Source organism: Anolis sagrei, chromosome 1 (assembly GCF_037176765.1).
Source record: "Anolis sagrei isolate rAnoSag1 chromosome 1, rAnoSag1.mat, whole genome shotgun sequence".
Lineage (NCBI taxonomy): Eukaryota > Metazoa > Chordata > Lepidosauria > Squamata > Dactyloidae > Anolis > Anolis sagrei.
Window position 1 is genome coordinate 213,782,674 of NC_090021.1, and position 27,968 is coordinate 213,810,641.

The following is a 27,968-nucleotide window of genomic DNA, read 5'->3' on the forward strand; positions in this document are numbered from 1 at the left end:
AGTGGGACAATTATTTAGTGCTGTCTTATTGCAGAATCTACGGCTTCATTATGTGACCTTTTCCCTTTTATTTGGATTCCACTTTAATTTCCAAATCTGCATCCAGTGGAGTGCAGAAATGAACAGTTTTAAGGGCATTAAGAATTCTCCACATTAAGAGCTCCTCTATTATAGAAGGCCAATGTACAAACTCCAGGATACAAACAAGTTAAATCATAGTGCTAGAGCTGAAAGGGACTTACGTTGTGTCCACATTTTAAACAGTAGCTTCATATTTAATCCACTTTAAGTCATAGAAGGTTTTTCCTCATAAATAATAACAAAAAAAATCAAACAAATAGGTTTTGCTGTTGGATGACTTTTCCCTGTAACATATGGAGATTAAAAATGTTGCATGTCATTTTTTTTTCAAACCATGATGCAATAAAACAGAATATTGTCATCAGTCCTGATCCTCCCCCCCCCCCCCCCCCCCCGGGTAGGACATGCATGTCCATTGGGGTCAGGAAGTTCATATTTTATTTATTTTATTTTGGCTGGTTTTATTTTACATTTATTCTACCTTTTACTGGCTTTGGATGAAATGCACATGATTCTGTGTACATGCATACTTTTTTGAATGTGGGACATTTTTTTGTATCCTATATAGCAGTGGTTCTCAACCTATGGGTCCCCAGATGTTTTGACCAACTCTCAGAAATCCTAACAGATGGTAAACTAGCTGGGATTTCTTGGAGTTGTAGGCCAGGGCACCTGAGGACTCACAGGTTGAGAATCCCTGCTATGTAGACTTCATTTCTTATTGGAATCAGACAATGCCTTGTAACTCATAGTGCATATTTGAAACATGAAAAAGAAGCCAAAGTTTGAGTGCCGTAGCTGCATTTTATTATTCTTTGGGAAACTCCTTTTCTGCATACACAAATGTATATACTTTGTCCTCCAGTTAATCAGATTGTATTCCATTTTGACAGGGTTGGAAAGAGTCACCATGCTGTACCTTGGGTTGAGTAATGTCCGGCAAACATCCATGTTCCCTCGTGACCCAAAACGCCTAACGCCTTGAAAGGACTGAAGGCCTGCATTTAAGTTTATTCCTTGTCGTCATTAAGTCCTATCCTAAATGCAGTATGCACTGGGAGGACATTTAATCTACTGAAGTGCCAGAATAGTGAATGTTTAATTCACATATTACTAATATTTACAGTTAACCATTTTAAAATAACTGAACTATGATCTAAAAATGTTGCATCTTTTTCAGAATATGCACTTGGTCAAACTAAAACTCCTATTTGTCATCTTATACGTTAGCAAGTTTCTAAAAATTTAAATTGTAATAAAGTTCATATTTTACAGAGTAAGGTTAAATTTGTTTTTAGACACTTGACAGAAAAGCATGTTTCAAATGTAAGAGATGATCAGGTATGAGTAAATTTGGAAATGAGTAATTATTTTGAGGAGCAACTGGAAAATAGTGGATTAACTGATTAAATGTGGATTAACTGAAATGCAGGTAGCAATAAAACTTCTTAACTACCTATTCTGTGTGTCTCATTTTTCAACACTGTAGGTCATGCAGAGATTCTCATTTATCTAGTACCTTTTCTATGCCTCAAATTCAAACTGTTTACTTATATCTAAATTAGCAAACCCACAAGTTGTTTGCAGCAGTAGTGATTTACCTTATGAAGGATATAATGAATGTAATCTTGACTCAGTCATTCAGCTTTTTGTATCACTTGAGTGACCAGCCTTACTGATGCAGGGCTGATGAAGGTAAAATCAAATTATACCTCAGTTGTGCTATTTGGCCTTCTCAAAAGAGGAGGGGGATATAAATGTGACTAAGAATAATTCAATTAGGTTTCTATAGTTCCATATATTACTAAAGTGATCATATTTTTTGCTTGGTTGGCTTCATTAGAAAGCAATATAACTATCGTATATGGTGAGTGAGCGTGGGACAAAGCAAAAGAATATTGGAGATGGATACAAAATTGGCAACAAGAGATATTTAAAATCAGATTACAATTAGATCCAACATTATTTTTACTGGGGCTTCCAAACAAATGAACAAAAACCATGAAGTAGCGCATATTACAGAACCAGCAGAAATGAACAAGTTATCTTGCTCAATTAAGGAGAAGTCAGCTGATGTCTTTTTAAAAGAGTGGGAACATTTCTATTATTCATAAAGAAAAAGGGGAGTTTTGAAGATTGAAAAAATAAGGTAGAATGAAGAAAGTGTCTAAAATGATAGATTGACAGGATTGTAACTTTTTTTTTCATTGTGTGGGAAGTGGGAAGTCTATTTTAATATTTTATTATTAGTTTTGTTATTATTACTTTGTAATGGGGCAGGTGGGCAAAATTAGTTTAAATTTATATAGCTCTATAAATGCTGAAAAAATAAAATAAACTGATAGATTAAAAGAAGACAGCAATATGCTGTAACTCAAAGCTTGAATGCTCAAGTACATGATTCTATCCCTGACATTTTCCTAAAGCTTTCATTTTGTCAATTTGGAGAAAAGAGCTCATGTGCCCCACAGAAGAACTTCAAAAAGCTAAAGTATGAAAATAGTTTGAAATACACGTGTGTTGCACTCCAGGCATGGAAACACCTATGACCACCGCGCCACACAAAAGTCCAGGAATATAAGCAAACAGTTTATTGTAAAACACATAAAAGCATATAAAAAGCAGGAATAAGAAAGGAAGATATATAATCCCAAAAGGTTTAGCAACAGGTGATAACCAAACAATAATCCAAATGTCTCATACAGTTCCAGAGGTGACAAAGTCCAGGAACAGCCAGTAATCACAGGTACAGTGTGAAGTCCACAAGCAAGAAGGTATAGCTAGTAAAAACTTGCACAGGAGTACATGAACAGGAACATAGAAAACTTCCAGGATATATTAAATCCAAAACCAAGAGTTAACTTGAACCAGGGAAGTCAGGCTTAGCTTCTCACTCTAACGCAGTGTTGCCTGAACTGCCCTTAAGGTAAACAACTTGTTTAATAGACACCCATAAAAGTGTCACATCCCCTGTAAATTTTCTCTACAACTTTCCCATGTAATCTCTCTGAACGACACAATCTATTTTTGGCTCTGATTTGTAAACAAAAACTTTTGTTGATCCCCATAGCTACAGGTGGTTTCTCCTGGAAACCCTCCTTATCATTCAGCTCTTCACTCAGTTCCTTATCTACTGATGCTACTTCTGGCTCTCCTGACTGGCTTTGTGGCCCTGCACTTTCCGAGCCAGTTTCCTCACAAAGAGAACCATCATTTCCCAGACTTGAGGGCCTATCACTTTGTGCCACAAGAAAGCTAACAATCCCCTCTAAATCATCAGTCCCTGGCTGATCTACAACAATGGGTTCTTTTAAAAAAATGCAACCCTATACACAACTGCTATTAACTTATTTAGGCCTAGACATGTATTACTGTGGGTTTCCTTATTTACCCCACTTGGACTTTCCTGCCCATCCTTTGTTGATTTCGGTTATATTTCAGATTAATATCCTTGCAGCAAGCTCCTGGTACCTTGAAAAACATCATTACATACTGATGCCACTCTTTAAAATGTCATTATATGTTCATTTATCTAGGAAGCTTGTCCTAGCTAGTATGAACATATGATATTATATAGTGAATAACTTACACAATGACTGAGCTGACTTTGCTCTCATTTGATCTCCTTTCTTTCTCCTATTAAAATCCCCATTTCCGTGCCCATCTGTTAATATTTTAGGAAAAAACCATTCTTGGGATCTTTTACAACAAAAGCATATTTCATTTATGTTCAACAAAGTAGATTATTTTTACTCTAACAAGCAACCTCCACAGTCTGACCCTACAAGTCCAGCTCTTTGGCTACTTTCACCCATCCTAATCGTTTAGCTTTTAGACCCCTCTCTATATACTCTGGACCCCAATATATACTAGCCAAGTTGTGTGGTAAATGCTGGCAAGGTGTGACGGAATCACATTAATTCAGAGAGAGAGAGAGAGAGAAGGAGATGTATAAAATTATATTTAATATATAATAAGTTAAACATCTAAAATAGACTGGCTTCCCAATCCACACATCCTATTGTGATATGAGAATTAAAATTCTGGTCTCCAGAGTCATAGTCCACCTCTAGCCACTGCTCTACGCTGTCACTCTATTTTATTTCACAGAGAAATTATGCATATTCTTTTTATTGCCTGTCCTAAATAGTAGGTATTTCCTGAGACATGAGGCCTTGATACAAAATGTGACAATAGGTGGCTGTATGTTTAGAGCCATGTCATTCTGATTTTCAGTGGCCACTGCTGTTAATTAAAAATCCTGAGGCAAGAGCTGGTGTGTGCAAATTGTAGAGACTTCGGAAGAGCTATCTGATCAAATGCTATTTAATATTTTGTGACAGAACTCTGTTACAGTTTTATTATACCTTGAAATAAAGGTGGAAGGAAACAAAAGTGTAGAAATTAAGGTCTGAAAAACCACGTGCTTAAGAAATCAGCTTAGCCAACAGACCAGCTGTGAATACTAAACCTTGACATAATCCCAGAAAAAAATAGAATTACTCTTGTTCTTAGTTGTGTTTAGGTTTACTAAGTGGATTATAAGCAGCTGATTACCACAGATTTATTTCTCTTAAATTCAGTTTCCAGGAAGAATGGTTTGTTCAGCTAATCCAACTGGAATCAATCAAATTCAATTACCTTTCCCCATACAGAGCTGGTAATATCGCTGGATAATAATCTTTTTTTTATTTCTGAATGCTTCATCCCAATAAAGTCATTGACTTTTATGCTGAAAGGCTTTTTGGAAAGTCATGATGCAGAACAAAATAATGTTATCGCAAAATTCTTGTCTTGTGTCTATTACTTTGTCACACAGAAGGGACAAATTCTACAAAGCAATATCTTTGTTACTTATACCAACTCTTGCAAAGGTGATAGACAGCCTGTACAAATGGTTCAAGAAGGGTGGTCCTTTCAGTAGGAACCTTTAAGTTGGACCATATTATTGGCTGCAATCCCCATTTGGTGAAACAATATACAGTTATGACAACATCAGATTGCAGTGGTGATATCATTTCACACCTGGCTACAGGGAAATGCTTCTGTAGTTTTCCAATGTCAGTGCTGCAAAAAAAATCTTGAAAATTAAAGATAAGGAAAAAGGGGGCCAGGTTGCCCTCGCCCATAAAAAAGACCATCATAGTTAAAGATTTTTGTTATATCTTAGTTAACAAAAATAATTAACAATGAAGATCTTTTTATGGAGGAAGGCAACCTGGCCACATTTTTCCTTGTCTTTAATTGGCAAGCTTTTTTTTTTTTTTTGGCAGCATTGACATTGGAAAACTACAGAAGCATTTCCCTGTAGCCAGATATGAAATGATAATATCTGCACTGCGATCTGATGTTGTCATAATTTTATATTGTTCAGCCAAATGGGGATTGCAGCCAAAAATATGGTCCAACTTAAAGGTTCCTACTGAAAGCAAAATGAAGCTACTCCATAATTTGCACAACCCTCTTTATGGATCAGGTTGTGGCGCAGCTGGTTGGGAGTCAGCTACATTAAAATCACTACTGGTCATGAGGTCAAGACCAGCCCGGGTAGAAGTAAGCTCCTGACCATTTGTCTAGCTTGCTGTTGACCTTTGCAGACTGAAAGACATTTGCATCTTTCAAGTAGGAAGTTTAGGTGCCGCTTATGCGGGGAGGGTAGTTTAACTAATTTACGATGCCATAAAAAATCTCCAGCAGCATGCAAATGAATAAGGAAGTACTCCATCGGTGTCACAAGTAGACAGTGAAGCGACAACTCCCCTGATAGCCGGAATTCGAAGCATACCCTGATGGAGCTGGAAAGTTAAATAGCCTCTGTGCGTCTGTCACCCCTTCGGGGTCAGAAGGGCGGGGTAGAAGTAAACCAAATAATAAATATGTTGTGTGTCTATGGCATTGAATGTTTGCCATGTATATGTGCATTGCGATCCGCCCTGAGTCCCTGCGGGGTGAAAAGGGCAGGAGCCCCCGGTGGCGCAGTGGGTTAAAGAGCTGAGCTGCTGAGCTTGTTGACTGAAAGGTCACAGGTTCAAACCCGGGAGCGGCGTGAGCTTCCGCTATTAGCCCCAGCTCCTGCCAACCTAGCAGTTTGAAAACATGCAAATGTGAGTAGATGAATAGATACCACTCTGGCAGGAAGGTAACAGTGCTCCATGCAGTCATGCTGGCCACATGACCTTGGAGGTGTCTATGGACAACGCTAGCTCTTCGGCTTAGAAATGGAGATGAGCACCACACCCCAGAGTTGGACACGACTGGACTTCCATGTCAGGGGAAACCTTTACCTACTGTAAATAAATAAATATGGGTTGTTATAGGTTTTTCGGGCTATGTGGCCATGTTCTAGAAGCATCCTCTCCTGACGTTTCGCCTGCATCTATGGCAAGCATCTTCAGATAAAATAAAATAAAAATGCTACACATTTGAGGCATAACAGGCCAGGAGGATTAAGTCAAGGGTTTTAATCTGCCTTTTTTGGTCAACCAGAAGCTAGCAGTTCGAAAGCAGCAATGTAGATCAATTGGAGGAGAGGTAAAAGGCGCCCGTGAAGACAGCACCATTCCCCCACCGTCTCCAATTCTTGTCCTCCGGCTTTGGGGAGGCCCCTTTAAGAAGAACGTCCACAGCCACCCCTCTTCTCTCCGCTTCCTGTTTCCTCTGGTTTGGCGCGAAAAAGTTGCCGGCGTAACATTCGAAAGGGGCGGGGCACCAGGCGCGGAGGCTTCTGATTGGGCGCGGCGCGGGTTGGTGGCGCGAAATCCCTTCCATTCTCCTGGTATTGGCGTGATGGACTTGGCGGCTGCAGGAGAGGCTGGTGCGGCGGCGGGCAACGCGGCGCTCAAGCAGATCCGCGATGAGGTGGCCGAGAAGTGCCAGAAGCTCTTCCAGGACTTCCTCGAGGAGTGAGTGGGCCCTCCCTGGTTTGGGGATCCTGGGAGCTGCAGTCCTCCAGTGCCTCTACCCCAGGTTTGGGCCAACTTGGGCCTTCCAGGTGTTTTGGACTTCCACTCCCACCATTCCTAACAGCCTCAGGCCCTTTCCTTTCCCCCCTCAGCCGCTTAAGCGGCTGAGGGGGGAAAGGAAGGGGCCTGAGGCTGTTAGGAATGGTGGGAGTGGAAGTCCAAAACACCTGGAAGGCCCAAGTTTGCCCAGGCCTGGGGTAGAGGCACCCCTAGTCTATGCTAGTTTGCTAGCATTCATTAAGCATTAGAGCTGCCTCAGTTGTCTGAATGGATCAGTTTCCCCCATTAATGCTTTGTTGTTTTTTCTTCTATACTTGCATTACATCTTGAAAATGTTTTTGCAAAGCTCTTCCCTGAAACACTGCCTTTTTCAGGTTCCAGGACAGTGATGGCGGAGTTAAATACTTGAGAGATGCCGAGGAGTTGATCCGCCCAGAGAGAAACACATTAATTGTAAGCTTTCAGGACCTGGAGCAGGCTAATCAGCAGCTTGCGACCACCATCCAGGAGGAGTTCTACAGGTGAGACTGTCCCAACTTCTTTATTGACCTGCTTTTTGTGTTATCACTAACTTTATCCAAGGTGTTAAGGAACTTGAAGTTAGTAATAGGTTTGTATCTGTGGGAGATACGTTACTGGACTTCTCATGGGAAAAAGCAAACACTACTGAAATGAACTACTTCTGTTGGATGTTGCCATAGAGTCATGCTGGAGGACAGAGGCCCCTTCCACACAGCTGAATAAAATCACACATTTTCCGCTTTGAACAGGAATATATGGCAGTGTAGACTCAGATAACCCAATTCAAAGCAGATATTGTGGGACTTTCTGGCTTGATATATATATATGGCTGTATGGAAGGGCCACAAGTATCAAGTGAGACTGTGGCAAAAAAAAAAAAAAAACAGAATCACCTAAAGCATTTCCTATAGAGGACATATTTTGGCAATGAAAAAAATCCCTTTTAATATTTTTTGCTTCCTTAAAGCAACTTTATGAGATTTTTTTTATTCTGATAAGTGAAATGTCAACTAATCAGGATTTTAAAAAAACAACAAAAAAACTTTGATTTCAGCACATTTTGTTCCAAAAACATGATGTAAAAATAAGATATAAACTATTTATTTATTTATCTCGTTATTTACTTGCAGTATTTATATTCTGCCCTTCTCACCCCGCAGGGGACTCTGGGCGGATATACATGGCAAACATTCAATGCCATAGACACACAACATATATAGACAGACACACAGAGGCTATATAACATTCCAGCTTTTTTCATGAGGGTATTCTGGCCACCACGGGAGCTGTTGCTTCAGGGTCCATTTGTGACACTGATGAAGTACTTCCTCATTCTTTGCATGCTTTGCATGGAGTCGTAAATTAGCCTCCCGCATAAGCGGTACCTAAATTTCCTACTTGACAGATGCAACTGTATTTCAGGCTGCAAAGGTTGACAGCAACCTACAAAATTTGTTGGAAGCTCACTCCGACTCGGGCTGGCTTCAGACTCATGACCTTTTGGTCAGTAGTGATCTTAATGCAGCTGACTCCCAGCCAGCTGTGCCACAGTCCCACCACAGTTCTTTTGAAGTCAAATACATTTGTTGGCTTGCTCATTTAAACTTTGCTAATAAGGTACACTCCCATGCACTTTGATGCCTTTTGAAGAAATTCTTAAGTCTAAAGCCAGAAAAGTTTGTATCACTAAAATCTTGCTTTCGTTTCAGAGTCTATCCTTACTTATGTCGAGCTGTAAGGACATTTGCCAGAGACCACGGAAATGTCCCTCCCAACAAGGACTTCTATGTGGCTTTTCAAGACCTGCCTTCTAGGCACAAGTAAGCATCTCTGAAGATAGTGAGCATGAAGTGTGGTTTCTATTGGGAAGATAAAAGTATTCAGCTTGGCAAGAAGATCCATTGTGAATGCTGGATCACAGTTCAAGGCCTCTGAACATATAGGGCACCAGAGCAGATTGTCCTATTGCTTTAGCTATGTGTGAGGTTTTTTTGTATAGCCTCTCTCTTGTTTATTAATTTTCATGAGTGCTGAGGGTTTTTTTGTTTGTTTTTTGTACATCTTATCTCTTATGTATCCTCCTGTATATTAGCTCCTCTTTTATGGTGGCATGGTTAATTCAAAAGGAGTGATGCCACCTCACGAAACTTTGGGGGCATAATTTCTTTTTTTATGGACAATGCTGGCTCTTCTGCTTAGAAATGGAGATGAGTACCACCCCCCAGATTTGGACTCGACTAGACTTAACGTCAAGGGGAAACTTTTACCTTTATCTTTATATATTCTTTGCCTAGTATTTTAGGGTTAGGTTAAGATCATATAACATTTTAAACTGAAAATATGTGACGACCATATAAGGTTCATAAATGTTTTCTCGTTACTGTGTATGTGAGTGAGAATATAAATGAAAGTCAACAACTCATGTTCTTTGGAACATTGGAACCATCACAGAGCAAAATTTTGTAGGTGTCATCAGGGGCATCTACACTGTAAAATTAGTACAATTTGACACCACTGTAACTGCCACAGTGCAATGCAATGGAACCATGGGAGTTGTAGTTTCCTGAGACAATCTTTGGCAGAGAAAAAAATCATATAAAACTACAACTCTCAGGACTCTATAGCACTGAGTCAGGGCAGTTCAAGTGGTGTCATACTGCATTATTTATTTCTTTTCTTTTTTTGTAGATGCACTTACAAATAATATTATCCACCAATGTAAGCACAGAAGATACCTTCTCATTCATAGCTAAAGAAAAATTATACTTGCCAAACATAACTGTCTGTAGGAAGCAATAGGTTGTAGTGGAGCTTGTAATCACTATGTGATATATGTGTCTGGCTTGTGGAGGAAAACATTCAAGATGGCTTTATTCTCTCAACAGAATCCGAGAAATGACATCGGCTCGCATTGGCTCACTGATGTGTATTAGCGGGCAGGTGGTTCGCACCCACCCTGTCCACCCGGAGCTGGTAAGTGGGACCTTCCTGTGCCTGGATTGCCAAACAGTGATCAAAGATGTGGAGCAACAGTTCAAGTACACACAGCCCAACATCTGCAGAAACCCCGTCTGTGCCAATAGGAAGCGATTCCTTCTAGACACCAACAAGTCACGATTCGTTGACTTTCAAAAGGTAATTGAATAACAATTCATTTTCACCTAGTTTTTCTGAAGTTGACTTACTATTGTGGAAGTGTGATGTAGCATCTGGGTTGGCTTTTCAGGAAGCAATGGAGTAGATATAATGGCAAGCCTTTGTTTGGTGTGATAGTAACTAGTTTTTAAGAATGCCAAGACTTCGGTACATGTCGCTCTTTGTCTCCTCTTATTCTTTGTAAGAAGCAAATTACAGGTTGCTATTTTATTTTACCACCATAGAAGCCATGTTCTGTGCTTGCCATGCACATCACGATTCGAATTCAGGGTTGAAAAACAGTTTTCAGTTCAGTGCAAATACCAAGCTGAGTTTTCTCATTTTGAGAAAAAAACAGACAATTAGAATCATGTTAAACAGCAAAAACCGCTAAAGACTATCTTGTAGGCTTCCTGATCTAACAAACCCAGATTCAAATTAAAATCCCCATTCAACTATGAAAGTTACTGATTGGTGGTTTTGATTTTCTTTTTTTGCAAGTGGCGAAACATTCATTTAAAAATAAAATACGTGTTGATAGCTTTGGTAACGTACTGCCATAACAACAGTCTGCTTTAGACTTGAAAATGTTTTGTTTGCTTAATTCAAGTAAATTAGATTGAGACAGAGTGAGAGTTTTTCTGCTATTAAGAGCAATTTTCTGTGGTGAACATGGTTTAAATTGATCTATTTTTACAGCACCATGTGAAAGACTGTGCACACAGTGTGCCATGTAAACATAGACAGTATTACTCACAGGACAGTGGGATCAATAGTTACCCAGAGAGATGTTGAGGCAACCTGGTGTTTTACCTGTAGGAATTAATCAATCTTTAAATGTAATCAATCTTTAAATGTACCTTACACAAATCATATATTCATGTATTTATAAGATCACAGATATAGAACATACATTTATCTACTTTTAAAGAAGAAAACTGCCAACAAAGAGCTATTTTTAGCACAAGTGATAGAGCACTATTATTTTTTTTCCACACAAGAAATCTTTACCTGACCCATTGAATATAGATATATAAAATACCAAAATTAAACATGTACTGATAATAAATCAGCATGTGTAAGGCATGCTAAACAGGTTGATTTTTTTAATGAAGTACAGCTGAAGCATTTTCTGCAAAGTCCAGTGTAAATATTGCACAACAGATTAGTGAAAATAAGTGGTGTTCAGAAACTGTTGCCATTTTGGAGGGATCTTTTCACTGTGAAGTGAGCTTCCTTTGGTGTTTTGGTTTTTTTTTTTGTCTTTTCTATTGCAGCCTCAGTCTCTCTCCTTTTTCCCCACAAAGGTACCTGCTAACATGACAGAAACAATATTCTTTTTGACAGTGCTCCCCATGAGATTTGCCCTTTCTTTAGGAGAAGCTAAAATGCTTGCAAAGGTCAACATGGCCCCCTGTGTATTGGCTTCTTTTTGCTTTATGTATTTGATCGATATTAGACAAGGTGCCATATGTTTTGGTCTCAGAACTATTGGGTTGAATTTTGCCCTTTTCAGGTTCTGTATCCCTTTCTTCCCTCTCTTACCAGGTTCGTATTCAGGAAACCCAGGCCGAACTCCCTCGGGGGAGCATTCCTCGTTGTGTTGAGGTGATCTTGCGTGCGGAAGCCGTGGAATCAGCCCAGGCTGGGGACAAGTGTGACTTCACCGGTTCCCTCATTGTGGTGCCTGATGTGGCTCAGCTCTCCACCCCAGGTCAGTGGGGTCCTTCCAGAGCACTGCAGCGTTAGAGACCACCCTCTGACAAATCCAAATGTCTCTATTCTACCAGTTTGGAAATTCTCCTGGTGTTTTTGATCCTATACTTTTTCCTCTACATGCTGCTAGAATGTGACTCCTAAAATTGCATTTGGCCCTTGGATTAAGTGACATTCCCTATCATTTATCTATGTACAGTGAAAAAGCTTATTATGTAATCCCATTGAACATGGTTTCATTTATACGTGAAGGGGTTTGAATGACAGAATTTCTCTGGAGGACCTTAAAAATGTCTAGAGAAGTATTCTCTCAGCCTCTAGCTTTACTGTACCGTTTGTTATTATTATCACACTATGTAACACAATTTTTGTTCCTGGGTTATAAATGTCATTTCCTAATTGGTTCTATCATAAAAACATGGGGAAAGTTTATTAAACTTTAAAAACTTTGTTTTGCGGAACATCCAGCAGTACATTTTGCTACGGTTTTTCAGTTAATATCTCATTGAGTCTCAACCAATTCAACATAGTTAGTGGCAGCAACAAAAACAATGTTCCTGGAGTATAGCAACTGGTTTAAAATTAAGTGCCACACAATTAAACAGGAAATAACATTTTCAAATCAGGAACATTTTTTTCAGATTTTCTTAGATAGTATTATTATTCCATTGTCAACTTCCATTAGGAATTTGGCTGGAAGTTAATCATAAAATTGCACTGGAGACCTGGAAAGAACACTACTTTTTTCAAAAAAAATATTATTATTTTAAAAATGCAACTTAAATCCAACAAAGACTTCTCTAGGCATTTCTAGATACCCCAGAGTGATTCTATGGTATGCTTTGTCCAAAAGCTCAGGACTGTTCATTTCAAGTTAGAAAAATGGGGTTCCAGATTGCATGAAAATTATATTACTGGAATGGAATGAATCCCTTGTATAATACACAGGTGTACTATATTTATGTTTAGAGCTCTGTCTCTTTGGGATGCAAGTTGAGAATCATAAAAACCTTATATATATGGAAGGATTGACACCCCTGTGACGTTTGTATTGCTGCCTGTGCCCCTATTCAGAAGATTTCATCTAGCTTTCTGACCCTTTGACAATTTGATTTTGGAAAAATTGGATTGTTGTAGAAACAAGAATTGGTGCTAAAACTTCGGTAGAGACACCTATTCGCCATGATATCTCTTCCAGGAGTAAATTTCCCTTCTGAGGGGTAGAGTCTTTTCACTTCCTGTTGTCTCTCCCCCTGATGTTTGTAACTCTAAGTTTGATGTTTGTATATGCATTTGGGGAATGAACAAGCAATTGAGAATATAAGGTGTGCTCTCTGTGATGATGGGTTCTCAAGTGCTGATGGATATATAAATAAATAAAATAAATTTAAGAGTCAAGTGTGCCATTCCTACCTGCATTTTGAAATGTTGCTTTTGTAGGACTGTTGTTTCTCTTTATGGATGTGTATAAGAGAGATTATTCCCAAGAGTTCCTTGTGCTGATCTTAGGTCTTGGTTTCCTAGGTGTGAGGGCAGAAACTAGTTCTCGTGTGGCTGGGAAAGAAGGTTATGAAACAGAAGGCATCAGAGGACTTCGAGCGCTGGGCGTTAGAGAGTTATCCTATAAGCTGGTCTTTCTAGCTTGTTACGTTGCACCAACAAACCCACGGGTAAGATTTTTTAAGGAAAATAGATTTAAAAATTTTTGAAGAAATTTAATTAGCCTCTACTTCCTTCAATATTGAAACGTACAATGAATTGCTCTCTTTTCACCAAACCTATCATGTTGCTGTAATTGTGCATATAATTTCTCCTTTCATGCCAGTGATTACAATCTAGAGCTACAAGTTCATTTTGTTTCCTTGCAGTTAGCAAAAATAATCCTTTCTTCCTAAGGCTTTGTACTTTCCTTTATCAAGCCAAAATTGACTTTCCTTAATGAAACTATCTTCTAGTCTATGAAGTAAGTAAAACTAAAGGTTTTACCCTGATATTAAGTCTAGTCGTGTCTGACTCTGGGGGGGGGGGGGGGGGGGGGAGTGCTCATCTCCATTTCTAGGCCAAAGAGCCAGTGTTGTCCGTAGGTGCCTCCAAGGTCATGTGACCAGCATAACTGCATGGAGTGCTGTTACTTTCCTGCTGAAGCCATACCTAGTGATCTACTCATACTTGCATGTTTTCAAACTGCTAGGTTGGCAGAAACTGGGGCTAGCAGCGGGAGCTCACCCTGTCCTGTGGATTCGAACCACCGATCTTTCGGTCAGCAAGTTCCACAGTTTAGCGGTTTCACCCACTGCTTCACCCCTCATTGTGTATTTATATGCAAATACAGGGATATATTCACATTTGCATATTTTCGAATTGCTGGGCCTAACAGCTCACCCCACTCCCCAGATTCGGACCGTCAACCTTTTGGTTAGCAAGTACAGCAGCTCAGTGGTTTAACTCATTGTGTCAGCAAGGGCCCAGTCTATTCAGTATTTTCACATATTTGTAACTTTCTTTGGTTTTAGTTTGGTGGCAAAGAGCTACGAGATGAGGAGCAGACTGCGGAAAGCATTAAAAACCAGATGACAGTAAAGGAGTGGGAAAAAGTGTTTGAAATGAGCCAGGATAAAAATCTCTATCACAACCTTTGCACCAGTCTCTTTCCTACCATACATGGTAAGGCCTGGTTACAGCATTATATATCTGTGGCTAATATTATGTTAGGTCTATGTAAAAACTCTGATAGACTGAATCATCCAACACACATTTGTCTCAGTAAAGGCTTCACCCCTTTTGAGAGAAAAAGGGATACATATAATTAAAGTTTCTAGCATTGTGTATGTAGGCTCATGAGTGACTGTGTATAAGAGAAAGTGCAGGAGAGAAAGATGGTAGTATCAAAGTTGTAGAGTACTTAAAAGCTGCATAACTACCACCCGTGATTTCAACCCTTTTTATTCATCAGACATGATTTCATGCACTCTGTATTACTGCTTCTAAAACTGTGGGTCCCAACCACAAATTTGGTCCTCTTAGCTCACTGTGGTGGTCCCAAAACTTTGGCAACAGTAAAAGCTTTCTGAACATCATCCAGTGTCTGTTTTAGACATTTGCATGAATCTGTTTATGCCATGTTTACAGTGAACTCTGCAGAAGGTGCTTCAGCTGTGCTCCACAAAAAGGAAAACTAATCTGTTTACCAACCCTTGCAAATGTTGATTTGTTATCAGTAAATGTTTGATTTTCAGACGTCTTTTACATACCCTATATACACGTAAACATTTCTGGGGCCAAAAGGGGTCGCAAGTGGACACTTTTAATAAACTCTGCTCTACATCACTTGTGTATGCCTGACGTTCCACGAGAGGTTCATTTTTCAGTTATTTCATGTAATGTTGTGTACATATCTGTCTAGGTCATCTCTCTGTCCCTTTCTTATCAAGTAACCTCTGGACCGTAATAGCAAGTGATAAACCTGAATGGTAATGTGTCTTAGTTCATGTAGACCTCAGAATCAATCCCCTTCAGTACCAGCACTCCAAAAGTAATTGTTACGAACTGTAGTTATCTTTGAACTGAATTATATTTTAGAGATGGTGGGTTGAATCCAAAGTTCCTGTGGAAAAAAAACCCTCTGGAGAAGGAGGATATTCTTGCTGCTTGTCCCTTCTGCAATCTCCTGCTCCCAAGGGTTGGACAGTTCTGTAGTTGATCAATATAGTTTTTTGATATCTTTCAGTCACTTCAATGAAAGAAAGAGGCCTTTGTAAATATGGAAGGGGCAGTTTGGCTCTATCCCAATATATTATTATATGCTAATAATGTAATGTAATATATTGTATATACATATAATATTTATAATATTATAATGTAATGCAATATAATACTAATACTAATATGATATAATTATATATTTATATTACATGTAATATTACTAATAATATTACAATATAATGGTATAGTACAATATAGTAATATTTAATATTGATATTGTACTATGCTAATAATATATTTTATTTATTTATTTATTTACTTTACTTGTATACCGCCGTTTCTCAGCCTAGCTGGCGACTCAACGCGGTTTACAACAAAATACAACAGTCAACAATATACAATTTAAAACCATAAAAGCATAATACACAATATTGGCACAACAATAACAATCCAATGCATCTCATGACTAAAATCGTGATCCAGTTTCGTCGTCCATATTGTATGAGAGAGAGTGTGTGTGTGTGTGTGTATATATATATATATATATATATATACACATACATATATATATATATATATATATCTTGTAAGCCGCTGAGTCCCCTTTGAGGTAAGAAGGGGGCATATAAATGTCGTAATAAATAAATAAATAAATGATGGGGATACATACACTAAGTCAACAGTGTTCAGTCAGAAAACTGGCATATCAAAGATCTGGTCCCAAAAAGGCCATGTGGCATGGAATTGTAGAGTTGGAAGATACCCAAAGGACCTTCCAGTCCAACCCCATTGTGCCACGCAGGAACATCTATATAAAGCACTCTCATAGCCACCCAGCCTCTGATTAAACCCCCACAGAGAAGGAGAGGCCATCAAATGCTGAAACTCCACTTAAAAGGACACCTGTGGCCCTCCAAACATGGTGGGACTGTATCTTCTTTCAGTCCAGTTGCAGCTATGTAAGTGACAAAGAATAATGGAAATTCCAGAGGGCCAAATATCTCCACCCCGTGATTTGAAGCCACCAGTGAAATAGGTAGAATGCAGGCTGATCACACCATGGTGGTAAAAATCAGCTACTAGAGTTCACTTTGAATTTGAGCCTTCCTAAAATCTCTTTTACCTACCTACAATTTATTATTTGAAATGCAGGTAATGATGAAGTTAAGCGAGGGGTCCTACTTATGCTGTTTGGTGGGGTACCTAAGACAACCGCAGAAGAAACTTCCTTGCGTGGCGACATCAATGTCTGTGTTGTCGGCGATCCAAGTACTGCCAAGAGTCAGTTCCTTAAGTAAGTTTTGGAAGCTTCCTTTTTTGAATCAAATCATTGGTCATCTTATTCTTGTATCTATCACATTATCTCCTCAATTTCAGACAGGATAGTTTTCACTCCTTAGCTGGAGGTACAAGGCATTAAACTTGGGATGTTCTGCATATAGTGCTTGCCTTCTGTCACAGAGTGATTTGTCTTGTTTAATTTTATTTTATACCACCTTGGTACACAACATTGCCCGGGTTATTTGAAAAAGTCCATTTTTAATTGTACAAAATGCCTAAGGTTGTGGGTGAACTACATACTCACATCATGCCAGGTTAACCCCAAAAAACTCCCATCAATACTTAAAGATTGTTATGTTGGGCAAGTTTGCTCTAGATGCATCATTGGTGGGATTCAGTGTGCTCTCTCTCACTAGGATAAAGTACAACTCCCACTATGGTGAGTCAGTTCTCTCAAACCTCTCCAGTAGGTTGAGTTAGTCATGAGGGTTCTGTGTGCCCGGTTTGGTCCAGGTCCAACATTGGTGTAGGTCACGCTTTCTCTGATTGTGAGTGAGCTACAACTCCCAGAAAGGAAGATCAGTTCCCCTTACCCCCAATCCCCTCCAGTAATCAAATTTCAGCATATCAGGTATGTATGCCAAGTTTGGTCCAGATCCATTGGTGTTTGGGTTCACATTGGTCTCTGGATGTAGGTGAATCAAGGTGAATTTTCCCTAAAGAGCTCCAGTATTTTGTACTGGTCGTGGGGGCTCTGTGTGCCGAGTTTGGTCCAATTCCATCTTTGGTGGAGTTCTGAGTGATTGCAGGTGAACTATAAATCCCAGTACCTACAACTTCAAAATGGCCAGGCCTATTCCCCTCAAAACTCACCAGTATTCAAATTTGGGTATATCGGGTATGCATGCCAAGTTTGGTCCAGATTCATCATTGTTTGAATTCATAGTGCACTCTGGATGTAGGTGAACTACAACTCCTATAAAGACCTCCAGTATTTTTTTTGTCATGGGGGTTCTTTGTGCCAAGGTAGTTCCAGGTCCATTGTTGGTGGAGCTCATAGTGCTTTTAGATTGCAGGTGAACTATACATCCTAGTATCTACAACTTCTATTAATCATGATGAATTCTCCCCAAACCTGTCTAGTATGTTCAGTTGCTAATCAATTCCTGTTTTCTGTGTGCCTTAGAAAAGAATAGGAAAGGGTTAAGGGAGAGACAGTAGGTGCGGTCATGCAAATTCCACAACAATAGAGAGAGTAAGAAACACTGGGATGCCTGTGGTGGAGGAAAACAGATAATCTAGGATGAAATTGTCCCCATATGAAAGCCTTCACTTGGGTGTTGGGCAGTATGGTGTTGCAGAACTTTAGAATCATCACAGTGCTACATTCTGTTGTGAGTTGTTAAATAGCCTTTTGCCTGATATCCCCCAGGCACGTGGAGGAATTCAGCCCCCGAGCCGTGTACACCAGCGGAAAGGCCTCCAGCGCTGCTGGCTTAACAGCAGCTGTCGTCAAGGATGAAGAGTCCCATGAATTTGTCATTGAAGCTGGAGCTCTGATGTTGGCAGATAATGTATGTTATCTCATTGGTGGCACTTTTAACACTTCAAAGAAAAAGACCCCCCTGAGCGCCCCCCCCCCCCCCCCCCCCCCGGTTTCGTTTTGGGAGCTGATGGATCTTGCATCCTGCTTCTTCTCTAGGGAGTGTGCTGCATTGATGAATTTGACAAAATGGAAGTGAGAGATCAAGTTGCCATTCATGAAGCAATGGAGCAGCAGACCATATCCATTACAAAAGCAGGAGTCAAGGTAAATGGAAGATTTGCTTCAATGTATAGTTGTTACACTATGGTATATACCAGTGATTGTGAATCTATGGCATGCTTCCCGCTCCCCCCCCCCCCCCCCACACACACACACACACACACTCCAGTGTGGGCACCCGATCTTTAAAAGGTTTGACATCACTGGTATATACAATAATATTATGGTACTATATATTAATGCATATTCCATTTTAACTGAATTCTTTACATTCTACTTGTGTTTAATTCTGTTTTAATGTTCGTATTTTTGTATATATTTACTTGTATATTAATGCCTTTATGTCAAGCCTCTTTGAGTCCCCTTTAGGGAGATAAAGTAAGGTATAAATAAATATAATAATAATATAATAATATCCAAGTTATGAACAAGATAGAGTCTGTAGGTTTGTTCTTAAGTTCAATTTGTATGTAAGTCAGAACAGGTACATTTTTAAGTGTAACTCTAGCCATATATATATATGGCTGGAGTTATACTTTGTCTTAATGAAGTTTTATATATATGAACTGATAGGTGGCGCAGTGGGTTAAAGCACTGAGCTGCTGAGCTTGTTGATCGAAAGGTCGCAGGTTCGATCCCGGGGAGCGGCGTGAGCTTCCGCTGTCAGCCCTAGCTTCTGCCAACCTAGCAGTTCGAAAACATGCAAATGTGAGTAGATCAATAGGTACCGCTCCGGCGGGAAGGTAACGGCGCTCCATGCAGTCATGCTGGCCACATGACCTTGGAGGTGTCTACGGACAACGCTGGCTCTTCGGCTTAGAAATGGAGATGAGCACCACACCCCAGAGTCAGACATGACTGGACTTAATGTCAGGGGACTACCTTTACCTTTACCTTACAGCCAAAGTATATGTCAGAATTCACAGAAATCTTTTTCATATACAGTATAGATATAAATATACGCAAAACACCTGGGGACCCACAGGTTGAGAACCACTGAACTAGGGTTTGAAGCAACAATGCCACAGCTAAACAAAAACAGATGAAGGTGGTTGAGGAACCCTGGAGTAGTTTCCCAACTAAGTCCATTTATTTATTTTATTATATATTTTATTATAAATATTATATTATATATTTTATTATAAATAAAAGATTTCTGTGAATTCTGACATATACTTTGGCTGTATCTGCTCCCACTGCTCTTGTCAGTCACTTTCCTTCTACAGTAGAGTCTCGCTTATCCAACCTTCACTCATCCAATGTTCTGTATTATCCAACACAGTCTGCCTCCTGCCCAGACCCACAGTTGTTTCAATACATTGCAATGTTTTGGTGCGAAATTCGTTTAACCCCCATTGTGCCACCAGGGGCTCCTGCTTAGATGATGATATATACTTTTTTTTAAAAAAAAACCTATCCCCATAGACTTCTCAAATTTATACCAAAACAAGAGTATAATTCCATTATTAGCTTTCCACTGTTGTCTTTGTAGAGCTGCTTATATGATTGATGAGATAAATGTCCAGAGACCAGTGAACGTTGTCTTTCTTTCAAGTACCTTTGCTTCATATAACGATTTCCTCTCGCTTGTTGTTAGGCTACTTTAAATGCTAGGACCTCCATTTTGGCAGCAGCGAATCCGATCGGTGGGCGTTACGACAGAGCAAAGTCTTTGAAACAGAACATAAACCTCTCTGCCCCCATCATGTCTCGATTTGATCTCTTCTTTATTCTTGTGGATGAATGCAATGAGGTAAGGCATAGTCTACAGCTATTTCTAGTGTATTGTCGATGGCTTTCACTGCCGGAATCACTGGGTTGCTGTGAGTTTTCCAGGCTGTATAACCATGTTCCAGAAGTATTGTTTCCTGAAGTTTCACCCACGTCTATGGCAGGCATCCTCAGAGGTTGTGAGGTCTGTTGAAAACTAGGCAAGTGGAATGTCCAGGGTGGGAGAAAGGACTAGAGGCAGGTGTGAATGTTGCAATTGGCCACCATGATTAGCATTGAATGGCCTTGCAGCTTCAAAGCCTGGCTGCTTCCTGCCTGGGGGAATCCTTTGTTGGGAGGTATTAGCTGCCCGATTGATTCCTGTCTGGAATCCCCCTGTTTTCTGAGTGTTGTTTTTTATTCACTGTCTTGATTTTAGAGGTTTTTTAAAAAAATACTGGTAGCCAGATTTTGTTCATTTCCATGGTTTTAATAACTATTTTTAAATCGTGTTGTTTATTGGTGGGTTTTAATATAAATGTTATTATATTATTGAGGTTTAGTTTTTATGTTTTATGTATAAATGTTCTTTTATGTTTATGTTTTAATTTGGTTAGGTTAATTTATAGTTACATGTTATTGTCTTGGTATTTTTTGGTTTTCACGGCATTGAATTTTGCCTTTATAATGTTGGAAACCCCTTTGAGTTCCCTTAGGGCAGTAGTCCACAACCTGGGGTCCCCAGATGTTTTTGGCCTACAACTCCCAGAAATCCCAGCCAGTTTACCAGCTGTTAGGATTTCTGGGCGTTGAAGTCCAAAACATCTGGGGACCCAAGGGTTGAGAACCACTGCCTTAGGGGGAGAAAAGCAGTATATAAATGTAGTAAGTAAATAAATAAATACATTTAGTTCTCTGAACAAAGATAATGTCCAATCATGTATTCAGTGACCCAGTTCTATTGCTACTTCTGCTAAAGCAGTTGCAAAAACTTAAGTTAATTAGCTGCATTTGGTTTTCTGCATAGTTGTGTATATAATTGTTAATCCGTTGCTTTTATCCATTATTAGCTGGAGTTTTTGGAATTGTATTCTGACCCACGCTTCTCCTGCTACAGGTCACAGACTACGCCATCGCTAGGCGCATCGTGGATCTTCATTCTAGGATTGAAGAATCCATTGATCGCATTTATACATTAGATGATATCCGAAGATACCTTCTGTTTGCCAGGCAGTTCAAACCAAAGGTACCGACAATGCTTATAGTTCCCATAATTGATGTGCATTGTGTAATGTTAACAGAATACAGTATTCAGGGTTGGTTTATTCAGTTAGTGCAACTTGATAGGGGTCCAATTCTTTGTCAGTCACTTCTCTGTCAATCAAACTTACCAGTGTGTTTCCCTTTTTATCAATATTGTGTTTGTTGTTTGAGCAAAAATGCATGGAATCTGGCTGTTAGTCTTTTTCAAGCTGCATAGCTGGAAATTGATTCACAGATGAAGATTTTTGTATAGTTATCTATGGTGCTAGCTAATGTGTTAGAACTCCTAGAGCAGCTCTCTTATTTGTGGACTTAGTTGGGAAACTACTCCAAGGTTCCTCAACCACCTTCATCTGTTTTTGTTTAGCTGTGGCATTGTTGCTTCAAACCCTAGTTCAGTGGTTCTCAACCTGTGGGTCCCCAGGTGTTTTGGCCTACAACTCCCAGAAATCCCAGCTAGTTAACCAGCTTTTAGGATTTCTGGGTGTTGAAGGCCAAAACATCTGGGGACCCACAGGTTGAGAACTACTGGCTAGTTGATATACATATGTATGTATTTTAATCCTGGTTTTCTCCTCATATTCCCATATGCAAATGATAATCTTTCCATTTATGAATACAAGGTCATATTTTCTCTGGATGTTGGTGCCTCTTTTGCTTGATCCAATAAATAGTATTTAAGCATGACTTGGAACAAACTCTTATCTGCATTGCCTGAATAAATTACCATATATATTGCAACCAAAAATAAATTGAATCCATATTCATTGGATGGTGGGGCCTGGAAATACAGAGTTGATTTCAATTGAATATTAGTTAATGTATATTGCTCCATATTAGGTAGTGAGCACTGACCAATTCCACTGTAGCTGTCACTCTTTTTTCTTCTTTCCTCCAATAGATTTCTAAAGAGTCAGAAGATTTTATAGTTGAGCAGTACAAGCGGTTGCGCCAGCGGGACGGCTCTGGCATTACGAAATCTTCATGGAGGATCACAGTGCGACAGCTGGAGAGCATGATCCGACTTTCAGAAGCAATGGCACGGATGCACTGCTGTGATGAGGTAGCTGCAAGTGATGGGGAAGCATTTGGCGTGATGATCTTGACCAAGATTTCCCTGTTGGCATGCCTAACTTGCTTTCTGCTACTAAAATATATCATTCGGGCATGGTTCAAGTTTAATCATGGCAGAATCTTGTTTGATTGGAGACACTTGGAATGGAAGGGCCATGAAAATGTTAAATGTATCTGTTTCTGAATGTGGTTATACAGTTATCCATCATAAATCAAGAAACAAAAATGAAAATTATGTTGCACAGTGGCGCAGCAGGTTAAACTGCTGCATTGCTGAACTTGCTGATTGGAAGATCAGCGGTTTGAATCTGGGGAGTGGGGTGAGCTCCCGCTTTTAGCTCCCCCATAATTTAGCCCCATACTTTTCATTATTACAATTTATGTATGTGTCTGTATCTCTTATAAGAGATTGGTTTAACCTCTGGTTTGCTAAAAAACATAAATTACTGCGTCACAAAATGATGCATGTCGTGAACCTGAAATGTTTGGAAAGCTCTACTCTAGAGCTTGTTTGTTTCTCCTATGAGGGGTTTGTGTGGACCCACAGACGTTCATCTGTCTCTTCTTAAACATTCTGACTAGGTTCATCCAAAACACGTGAAGGAAGCTTTCAGGTTATTAAATAAGTCTATCATCCGAGTTGAAACTCCAGATATCAACTTAGACCAAGAGGAGGAGGAGGAGGAGCAGCCCATGGAAGTGCATGAGGCCCAGGACGGAGTTGCAGGTGGGTAGCCATGTAGTCCTACTTGAGAGAAAAACTTTGGTGCTCAAAGACAAGATAGAAATCTCTTAAATCAATAATGGGAGCATCTTAGTTTGTTCCTAGGACCAGTTCAAGTGCAGTCAGTGATCATTTTAATCATGACTTTCCTATATATTTCTTGCAAGAATGGGGATGCTTGGCATCCTTCTATCAAGCCTTTGGGCAGGAAGTATTCTTTCTTCTTCTTCTTCTTCTTCTTCTTCTTTTTTTTTTTTTTTTGATATTATGTACATTGATTCCTCTTGTTGTAACTGCCCTGAGTCCCCCTACTAAACCGTGGGGCGGTTTTGTAGGATTTTAGCTATATCTGCTCTCTTTCTCAAAAACAGACACACACTTTTTAGTCCTGTGTACCATCAGATGGACATGTGTGTAAAACTTAAATTACCGTATATACTCAAGTGTATGCCGACCCAAATACAATCCAAGGCACCTAATTTTACCACAAAAAAACTGGGAAAACGTATACTGGTAAATTTCAAAATAAAAATAGATACCAATAAAATTTCCTATTTATTTATTTCCTATATTTATACCCTGCTCTTCTCACCCCGAAGGGGACTCATTACATTAATCACATTAATTGAGGCATCAGTAGGTTAAATGTTTTTGAATATGTGCATAAAACTGTAATTTCAGATAAGTCTGTCCAATTCTGATTAAACCATTTATTCTAACCTTCATTGTAAATGTGCTTATGTATCTTTCCAATAAGAGTAAAATAATACATGTAATAAAAATAATAATAATAGAGTAAAATAATAAATGTAATAATAAAAATAGAGTAAAATAATGGAAATGTCATAATAAAAATAATAATAGAGTAAAATAATGTAAATGTAACACCAATAATAATAGAGTAAAATAATAAATGTAATAATAATAGAGAAAAATAATAAATGTAATAATAATAACAATAATAAATAGAGAAACATGAGAAATATAATAATGAGATGCTTTTGAACTGTGGTGTTGGAGGAAAGTTCTGAGAGTGCCTTGGACCGCCAGAAGACCCAACCAGTTCATACTTCAGGAAATAAAGCCCGACTGCTCACTGGAGGGAAGGATAATAGAGGCAAAAATGAAGTACTTTGGCCACATAATGAGAAGGCAGGAAAGCTTAAAGAAGACAATTATGCTGGGGAAAATGGAAGGAAAAAGGGAGAGGGGCCGACCAAGGGCAAGATGGATGGATGGGATCCTTGAAGTGACTGGATTGAACTTGAAGGAGCTGGGGGTGGTGACGGCCGACAGGGAGCTCTGGCATGGGCTGGTTCATGAGTCATGAATAGTCGGAAATGACTAAACAAATAAACAACAACAATAAATGTAATTTTAATAATAGATTAAATTAATAAATGTAATATAATAATAATAATAATAATAATAATAGATTAAAATAATGTAATAAAGACAATAATAACTTTGACTCGAATATAAGCCGAGGGGGGCTTTTTCAGCCTTTAAAAAAAAGCTGAAAAACTCGGCTTATACTCAAGTATATAAGGTATGTTTTCATTCTGAGCCATGAAATAGGACGTTCATTGGAACGACCTACCTCATAATGTATGTCCACTGAAATCTTTCATTCCCTGCCCTGGACTGATGCACATGCAAAACACCATCCCCTGTCCTTGTTTTCTAGGAAATGGAGAACCCGTTACTGTCAATGGTTTGGTGAATGGTGTAACTGATCATGCAGATGATGGGGACAAGGAATCAGCACACAAGGCTCCCTTAAGACTAAGTTTCCCTGAATATCGCAAAATATCCAACCTCCTTGTCATGCATCTGAGGAAATCGGAAGAAGGTAAGAAGAGAGCTAGCCTACCTCTAAAAGTTTGAGAAGCTGAGTGAAGAAATAAAGAGTGATCTGTATATCAGGATTTCTGCGGGAGAGGATGAAAGGAGACATTTCTATTCCCTTTCTTTAAAATCTTCACACAAAATGCTTTTTTTTCTCTTTGAGTAAGACAACCTGAGGGCAGGACTGGAAATGTCTCATGATCTTGATACTGATTACTTTTGCCTCACTGCTTACAATATCTTACAGATCATTGAGATAAGGTGTGTGAAGGCCACTTGAGTTATATAAATGCTAAATATTAACCTGATTATTGATAAGTAAAGGTAAATATTGATAAGTAAAGGTAAAGGTTTCCTCCTGACATGAAGTCTAGTCGAGTCCGACTCTAGATGGTGGTGCTCATCTCCACTTCTAAGGCAAAGAGTCTGTAGTCTGTGGTCATGTGGCCAGCATGACTGCATTGAGTGCCATTACCTTCCCGCCAAAGCAGTACCTATTGATCTACTCACATTTGCATGTGTTCAAACTGCTATGTTGGCAGAAGCTGGGGCTGACAGCGGGAGCTCACCCATCTCCCTTGATTCCAACCGCCAGCCTTTCAGTCAGCAAGTTCAGCAGCTCAGCGGTTTAACCCACAGTGCCACCAGAGGCATGATTATTGATACATAATGATAAACTTGTTTTTTTCCCTTTGTTTTTGCAGAAGATGACGACGCCTCCTTAAAAAGAAGTGAGCTCATCAACTGGTACTTGAAGGAAATTGAGTCAGAGATAGATTCTGAAGAAGAGCTCATCAATAAAAAGAAGATAATAGAAAAAGTTATCCATCGCCTTACTCATTATGTACGTACATTTGGGGTCTTTTTTGAAGCCAAAATGCTAGTCTTGAGCTCTTTGGATCAAACCTTTGAAAGAAGAAAGTATTGATGTGCACTGTGTACTATCAGAAGGAAGTACTAATGTGGTCTTTTGATCTTATGCATATGTACCTTCAAGCACGTTCTACTGTATTTAATGTGTCGTATTCCGCAGTACGTTTGCGGCTTGCATCTCATACAAGCTGCAGTTTAATATGCTCCCAGGAGCCCCCAGTGGCGCAGTGGGTTAACCCTTGTGCCGGCAGGACTGAAGACCATCAAGTCAGAGGTTTTAATCTGGGGAGAGCGCGGATGATCTCCCTCTTGTCAGCTCCAGCTCCCCATGCAGGGACATGAGAGAAACCTCCCACAAGGATGGTAAAACATCAAAACATCCCGGCATCCCTTGGGCAATATCCTTGCAGATGGCCAGTTCTCTCACACCAGAAGCGACTTGCAGTTTCTCAAGTCGCTCCTGACATAACAAAAAAAATGCTCCCAGCAAGGTGTCCATAAGATTGTAGTCCAATCTTATGGACTACATAAGATTGGACTATCTTATGTAGGTATATCTTATCTTATATCTTAGGTATATTCACCTAACCAACAGTAAGTATCATTGAGTTTTTAAAAGTCTGCATACTACATAGACGTTTGTACGATTTCACTGTATACGCAGTTAGTTACCATATATACTCGAGTATAAGTCAACCTGAATATAAAGCTGAGGCACCTATTTTTACCACAAAAAAAAAATGGGAAAATGTATTGACTCGGGTATAATCTGAGGGTGGGAAATGTAGCCGCTACTGGTAAATTTCAAAATATCAATCGATACCAATAAAATTACATTAATTGAGGTATCAGGTTAAATGTTTTTGAATATTTAATATTTTGAATATTAAAACAGTAATTTAAGATAAGACTATCCAACTCTGATTACCTATATACTCGAGTATAAACTAACCCGAATATAAGCCAACTAAGACCCTCACTCGAGTATAAGTTGAGGGGGGGGGGTTTCAGCCTTAAAAAGGGGCTGTAAAACTTGGCTTATACTTGAGTATATATGGTATATTGATCTTCTATAGTAGGTGAGAGTGGGATGGTTGCATTCACATAGATCCATTAGTATGCATAGCACTATGGGGCTGATGAGCTTTAAGGCTTTGATCCTCATTCTTATTAAGGCAGTAAATCAATATTTAAAACTGGCATGTTACTTGAAGTTTAGCATGCTTATTGTCATTTGTAGAGCATACATAATAAGACTCTCGGAGCTTGACCTGACTTCAGAATTGTCTTGTTTCAGGACCACATTCTAATTGAGCTCAGTCAGACAGGACTGAAGGATTCGGAGGAAGGACAGAGCTTTGACGAGGACCCTTTTCTTGTAGTTAACCCTAACTACTTGCTGGAAGACTAGGAAGAAATGCTGCAGAATCAACGACGTGCTTACTAGATGCCATTCCTCATCTTGTCACCTGATGCTTGTCACCATTGTATATAGTTGCCTAACCTGAAAAAACTCTGTCAGCGAATTCACCCACCTGGTCTATTTTTAAATAATCTTTTATATAGATAATAATATAGATAATATTCTTTGCAAACAAGAGACCTGATAAGAGAACTTTTTAAAAAGTGGCCGACTTGCAGCTTCTGTGTTTTACTAAAAAGAGAAGTACTTAAATAATTTTTCTGTAGTGCAATATTGTAGCTCTTTCTTCCAACTCTTTGTGTTAAATAAATATTGTGTTAAATAAAGCCTTATCCCTGTATATCTGTTTCCAAAAGGTCTTGTTTTCCTTGCTGAATGTTGAACTAATAA

At 39.2% G+C, this 27,968-nt stretch overlaps 2 protein-coding genes across 2 annotated transcripts in view; both read left to right on the forward strand.

Moving 5' to 3' along the window:
* Positions 1 to 1,538, forward strand: part of DARS1 (aspartyl-tRNA synthetase 1) — a 53,420-nt gene extending 51,882 nt beyond the window's left edge. Inside the window, exon 16 of the mRNA XM_060776053.2 lies at positions 975 to 1,538. Within this exon, the coding sequence (XP_060632036.2) occupies positions 975 to 1,066 (92 nt within the window). The 3' untranslated portion in view covers positions 1,067 to 1,538. The remainder of the gene's footprint in view (positions 1 to 974) is intronic.
* A 5,285-nt stretch (positions 1,539 to 6,823) lies between these two features.
* Positions 6,824 to 27,918, forward strand: MCM6 (minichromosome maintenance complex component 6). The gene is made up of 17 exons (XM_060776043.2): positions 6,824 to 6,983; positions 7,418 to 7,564; positions 8,774 to 8,884; positions 9,950 to 10,199; positions 11,748 to 11,913; positions 13,440 to 13,585; positions 14,429 to 14,579; positions 16,770 to 16,911; positions 18,331 to 18,472; positions 18,601 to 18,708; positions 20,261 to 20,416; positions 21,491 to 21,619; positions 22,538 to 22,699; positions 23,293 to 23,437; positions 25,122 to 25,286; positions 25,987 to 26,126; positions 27,453 to 27,918. The coding sequence occupies exons 1-17, from the start codon at positions 6,868 to 6,870 to the stop codon at positions 27,564 to 27,566; spliced, it is 2,490 nt and encodes an 829-aa protein (XP_060632026.2). The 5' UTR covers positions 6,824 to 6,867; the 3' UTR covers positions 27,567 to 27,918.
* The last annotated feature ends 50 nt before the right edge of the window (positions 27,919 to 27,968 follow it).

Bases quoted from the DNA above. Each gene is read 5' to 3' on its own strand.
- MCM6 (XM_060776043.2), top strand. From the start codon at position 6,868: ATGGACTTGGCGGCTGCAGGAGAGGCTGGTGCGGCGGCGGGCAACGCG. The intron at 16,912-18,330 runs GTAAGTTTTGGA...GATATCCCCCAG, and splicing joins GCCAAGAGTCAGTTCCTTAA to GCACGTGGAGGAATTCAGCC. The intron at 25,287-25,986 runs GTAAGAAGAGAG...TTGTTTTTGCAG, and splicing joins TCTGAGGAAATCGGAAGAAG to AAGATGACGACGCCTCCTTA.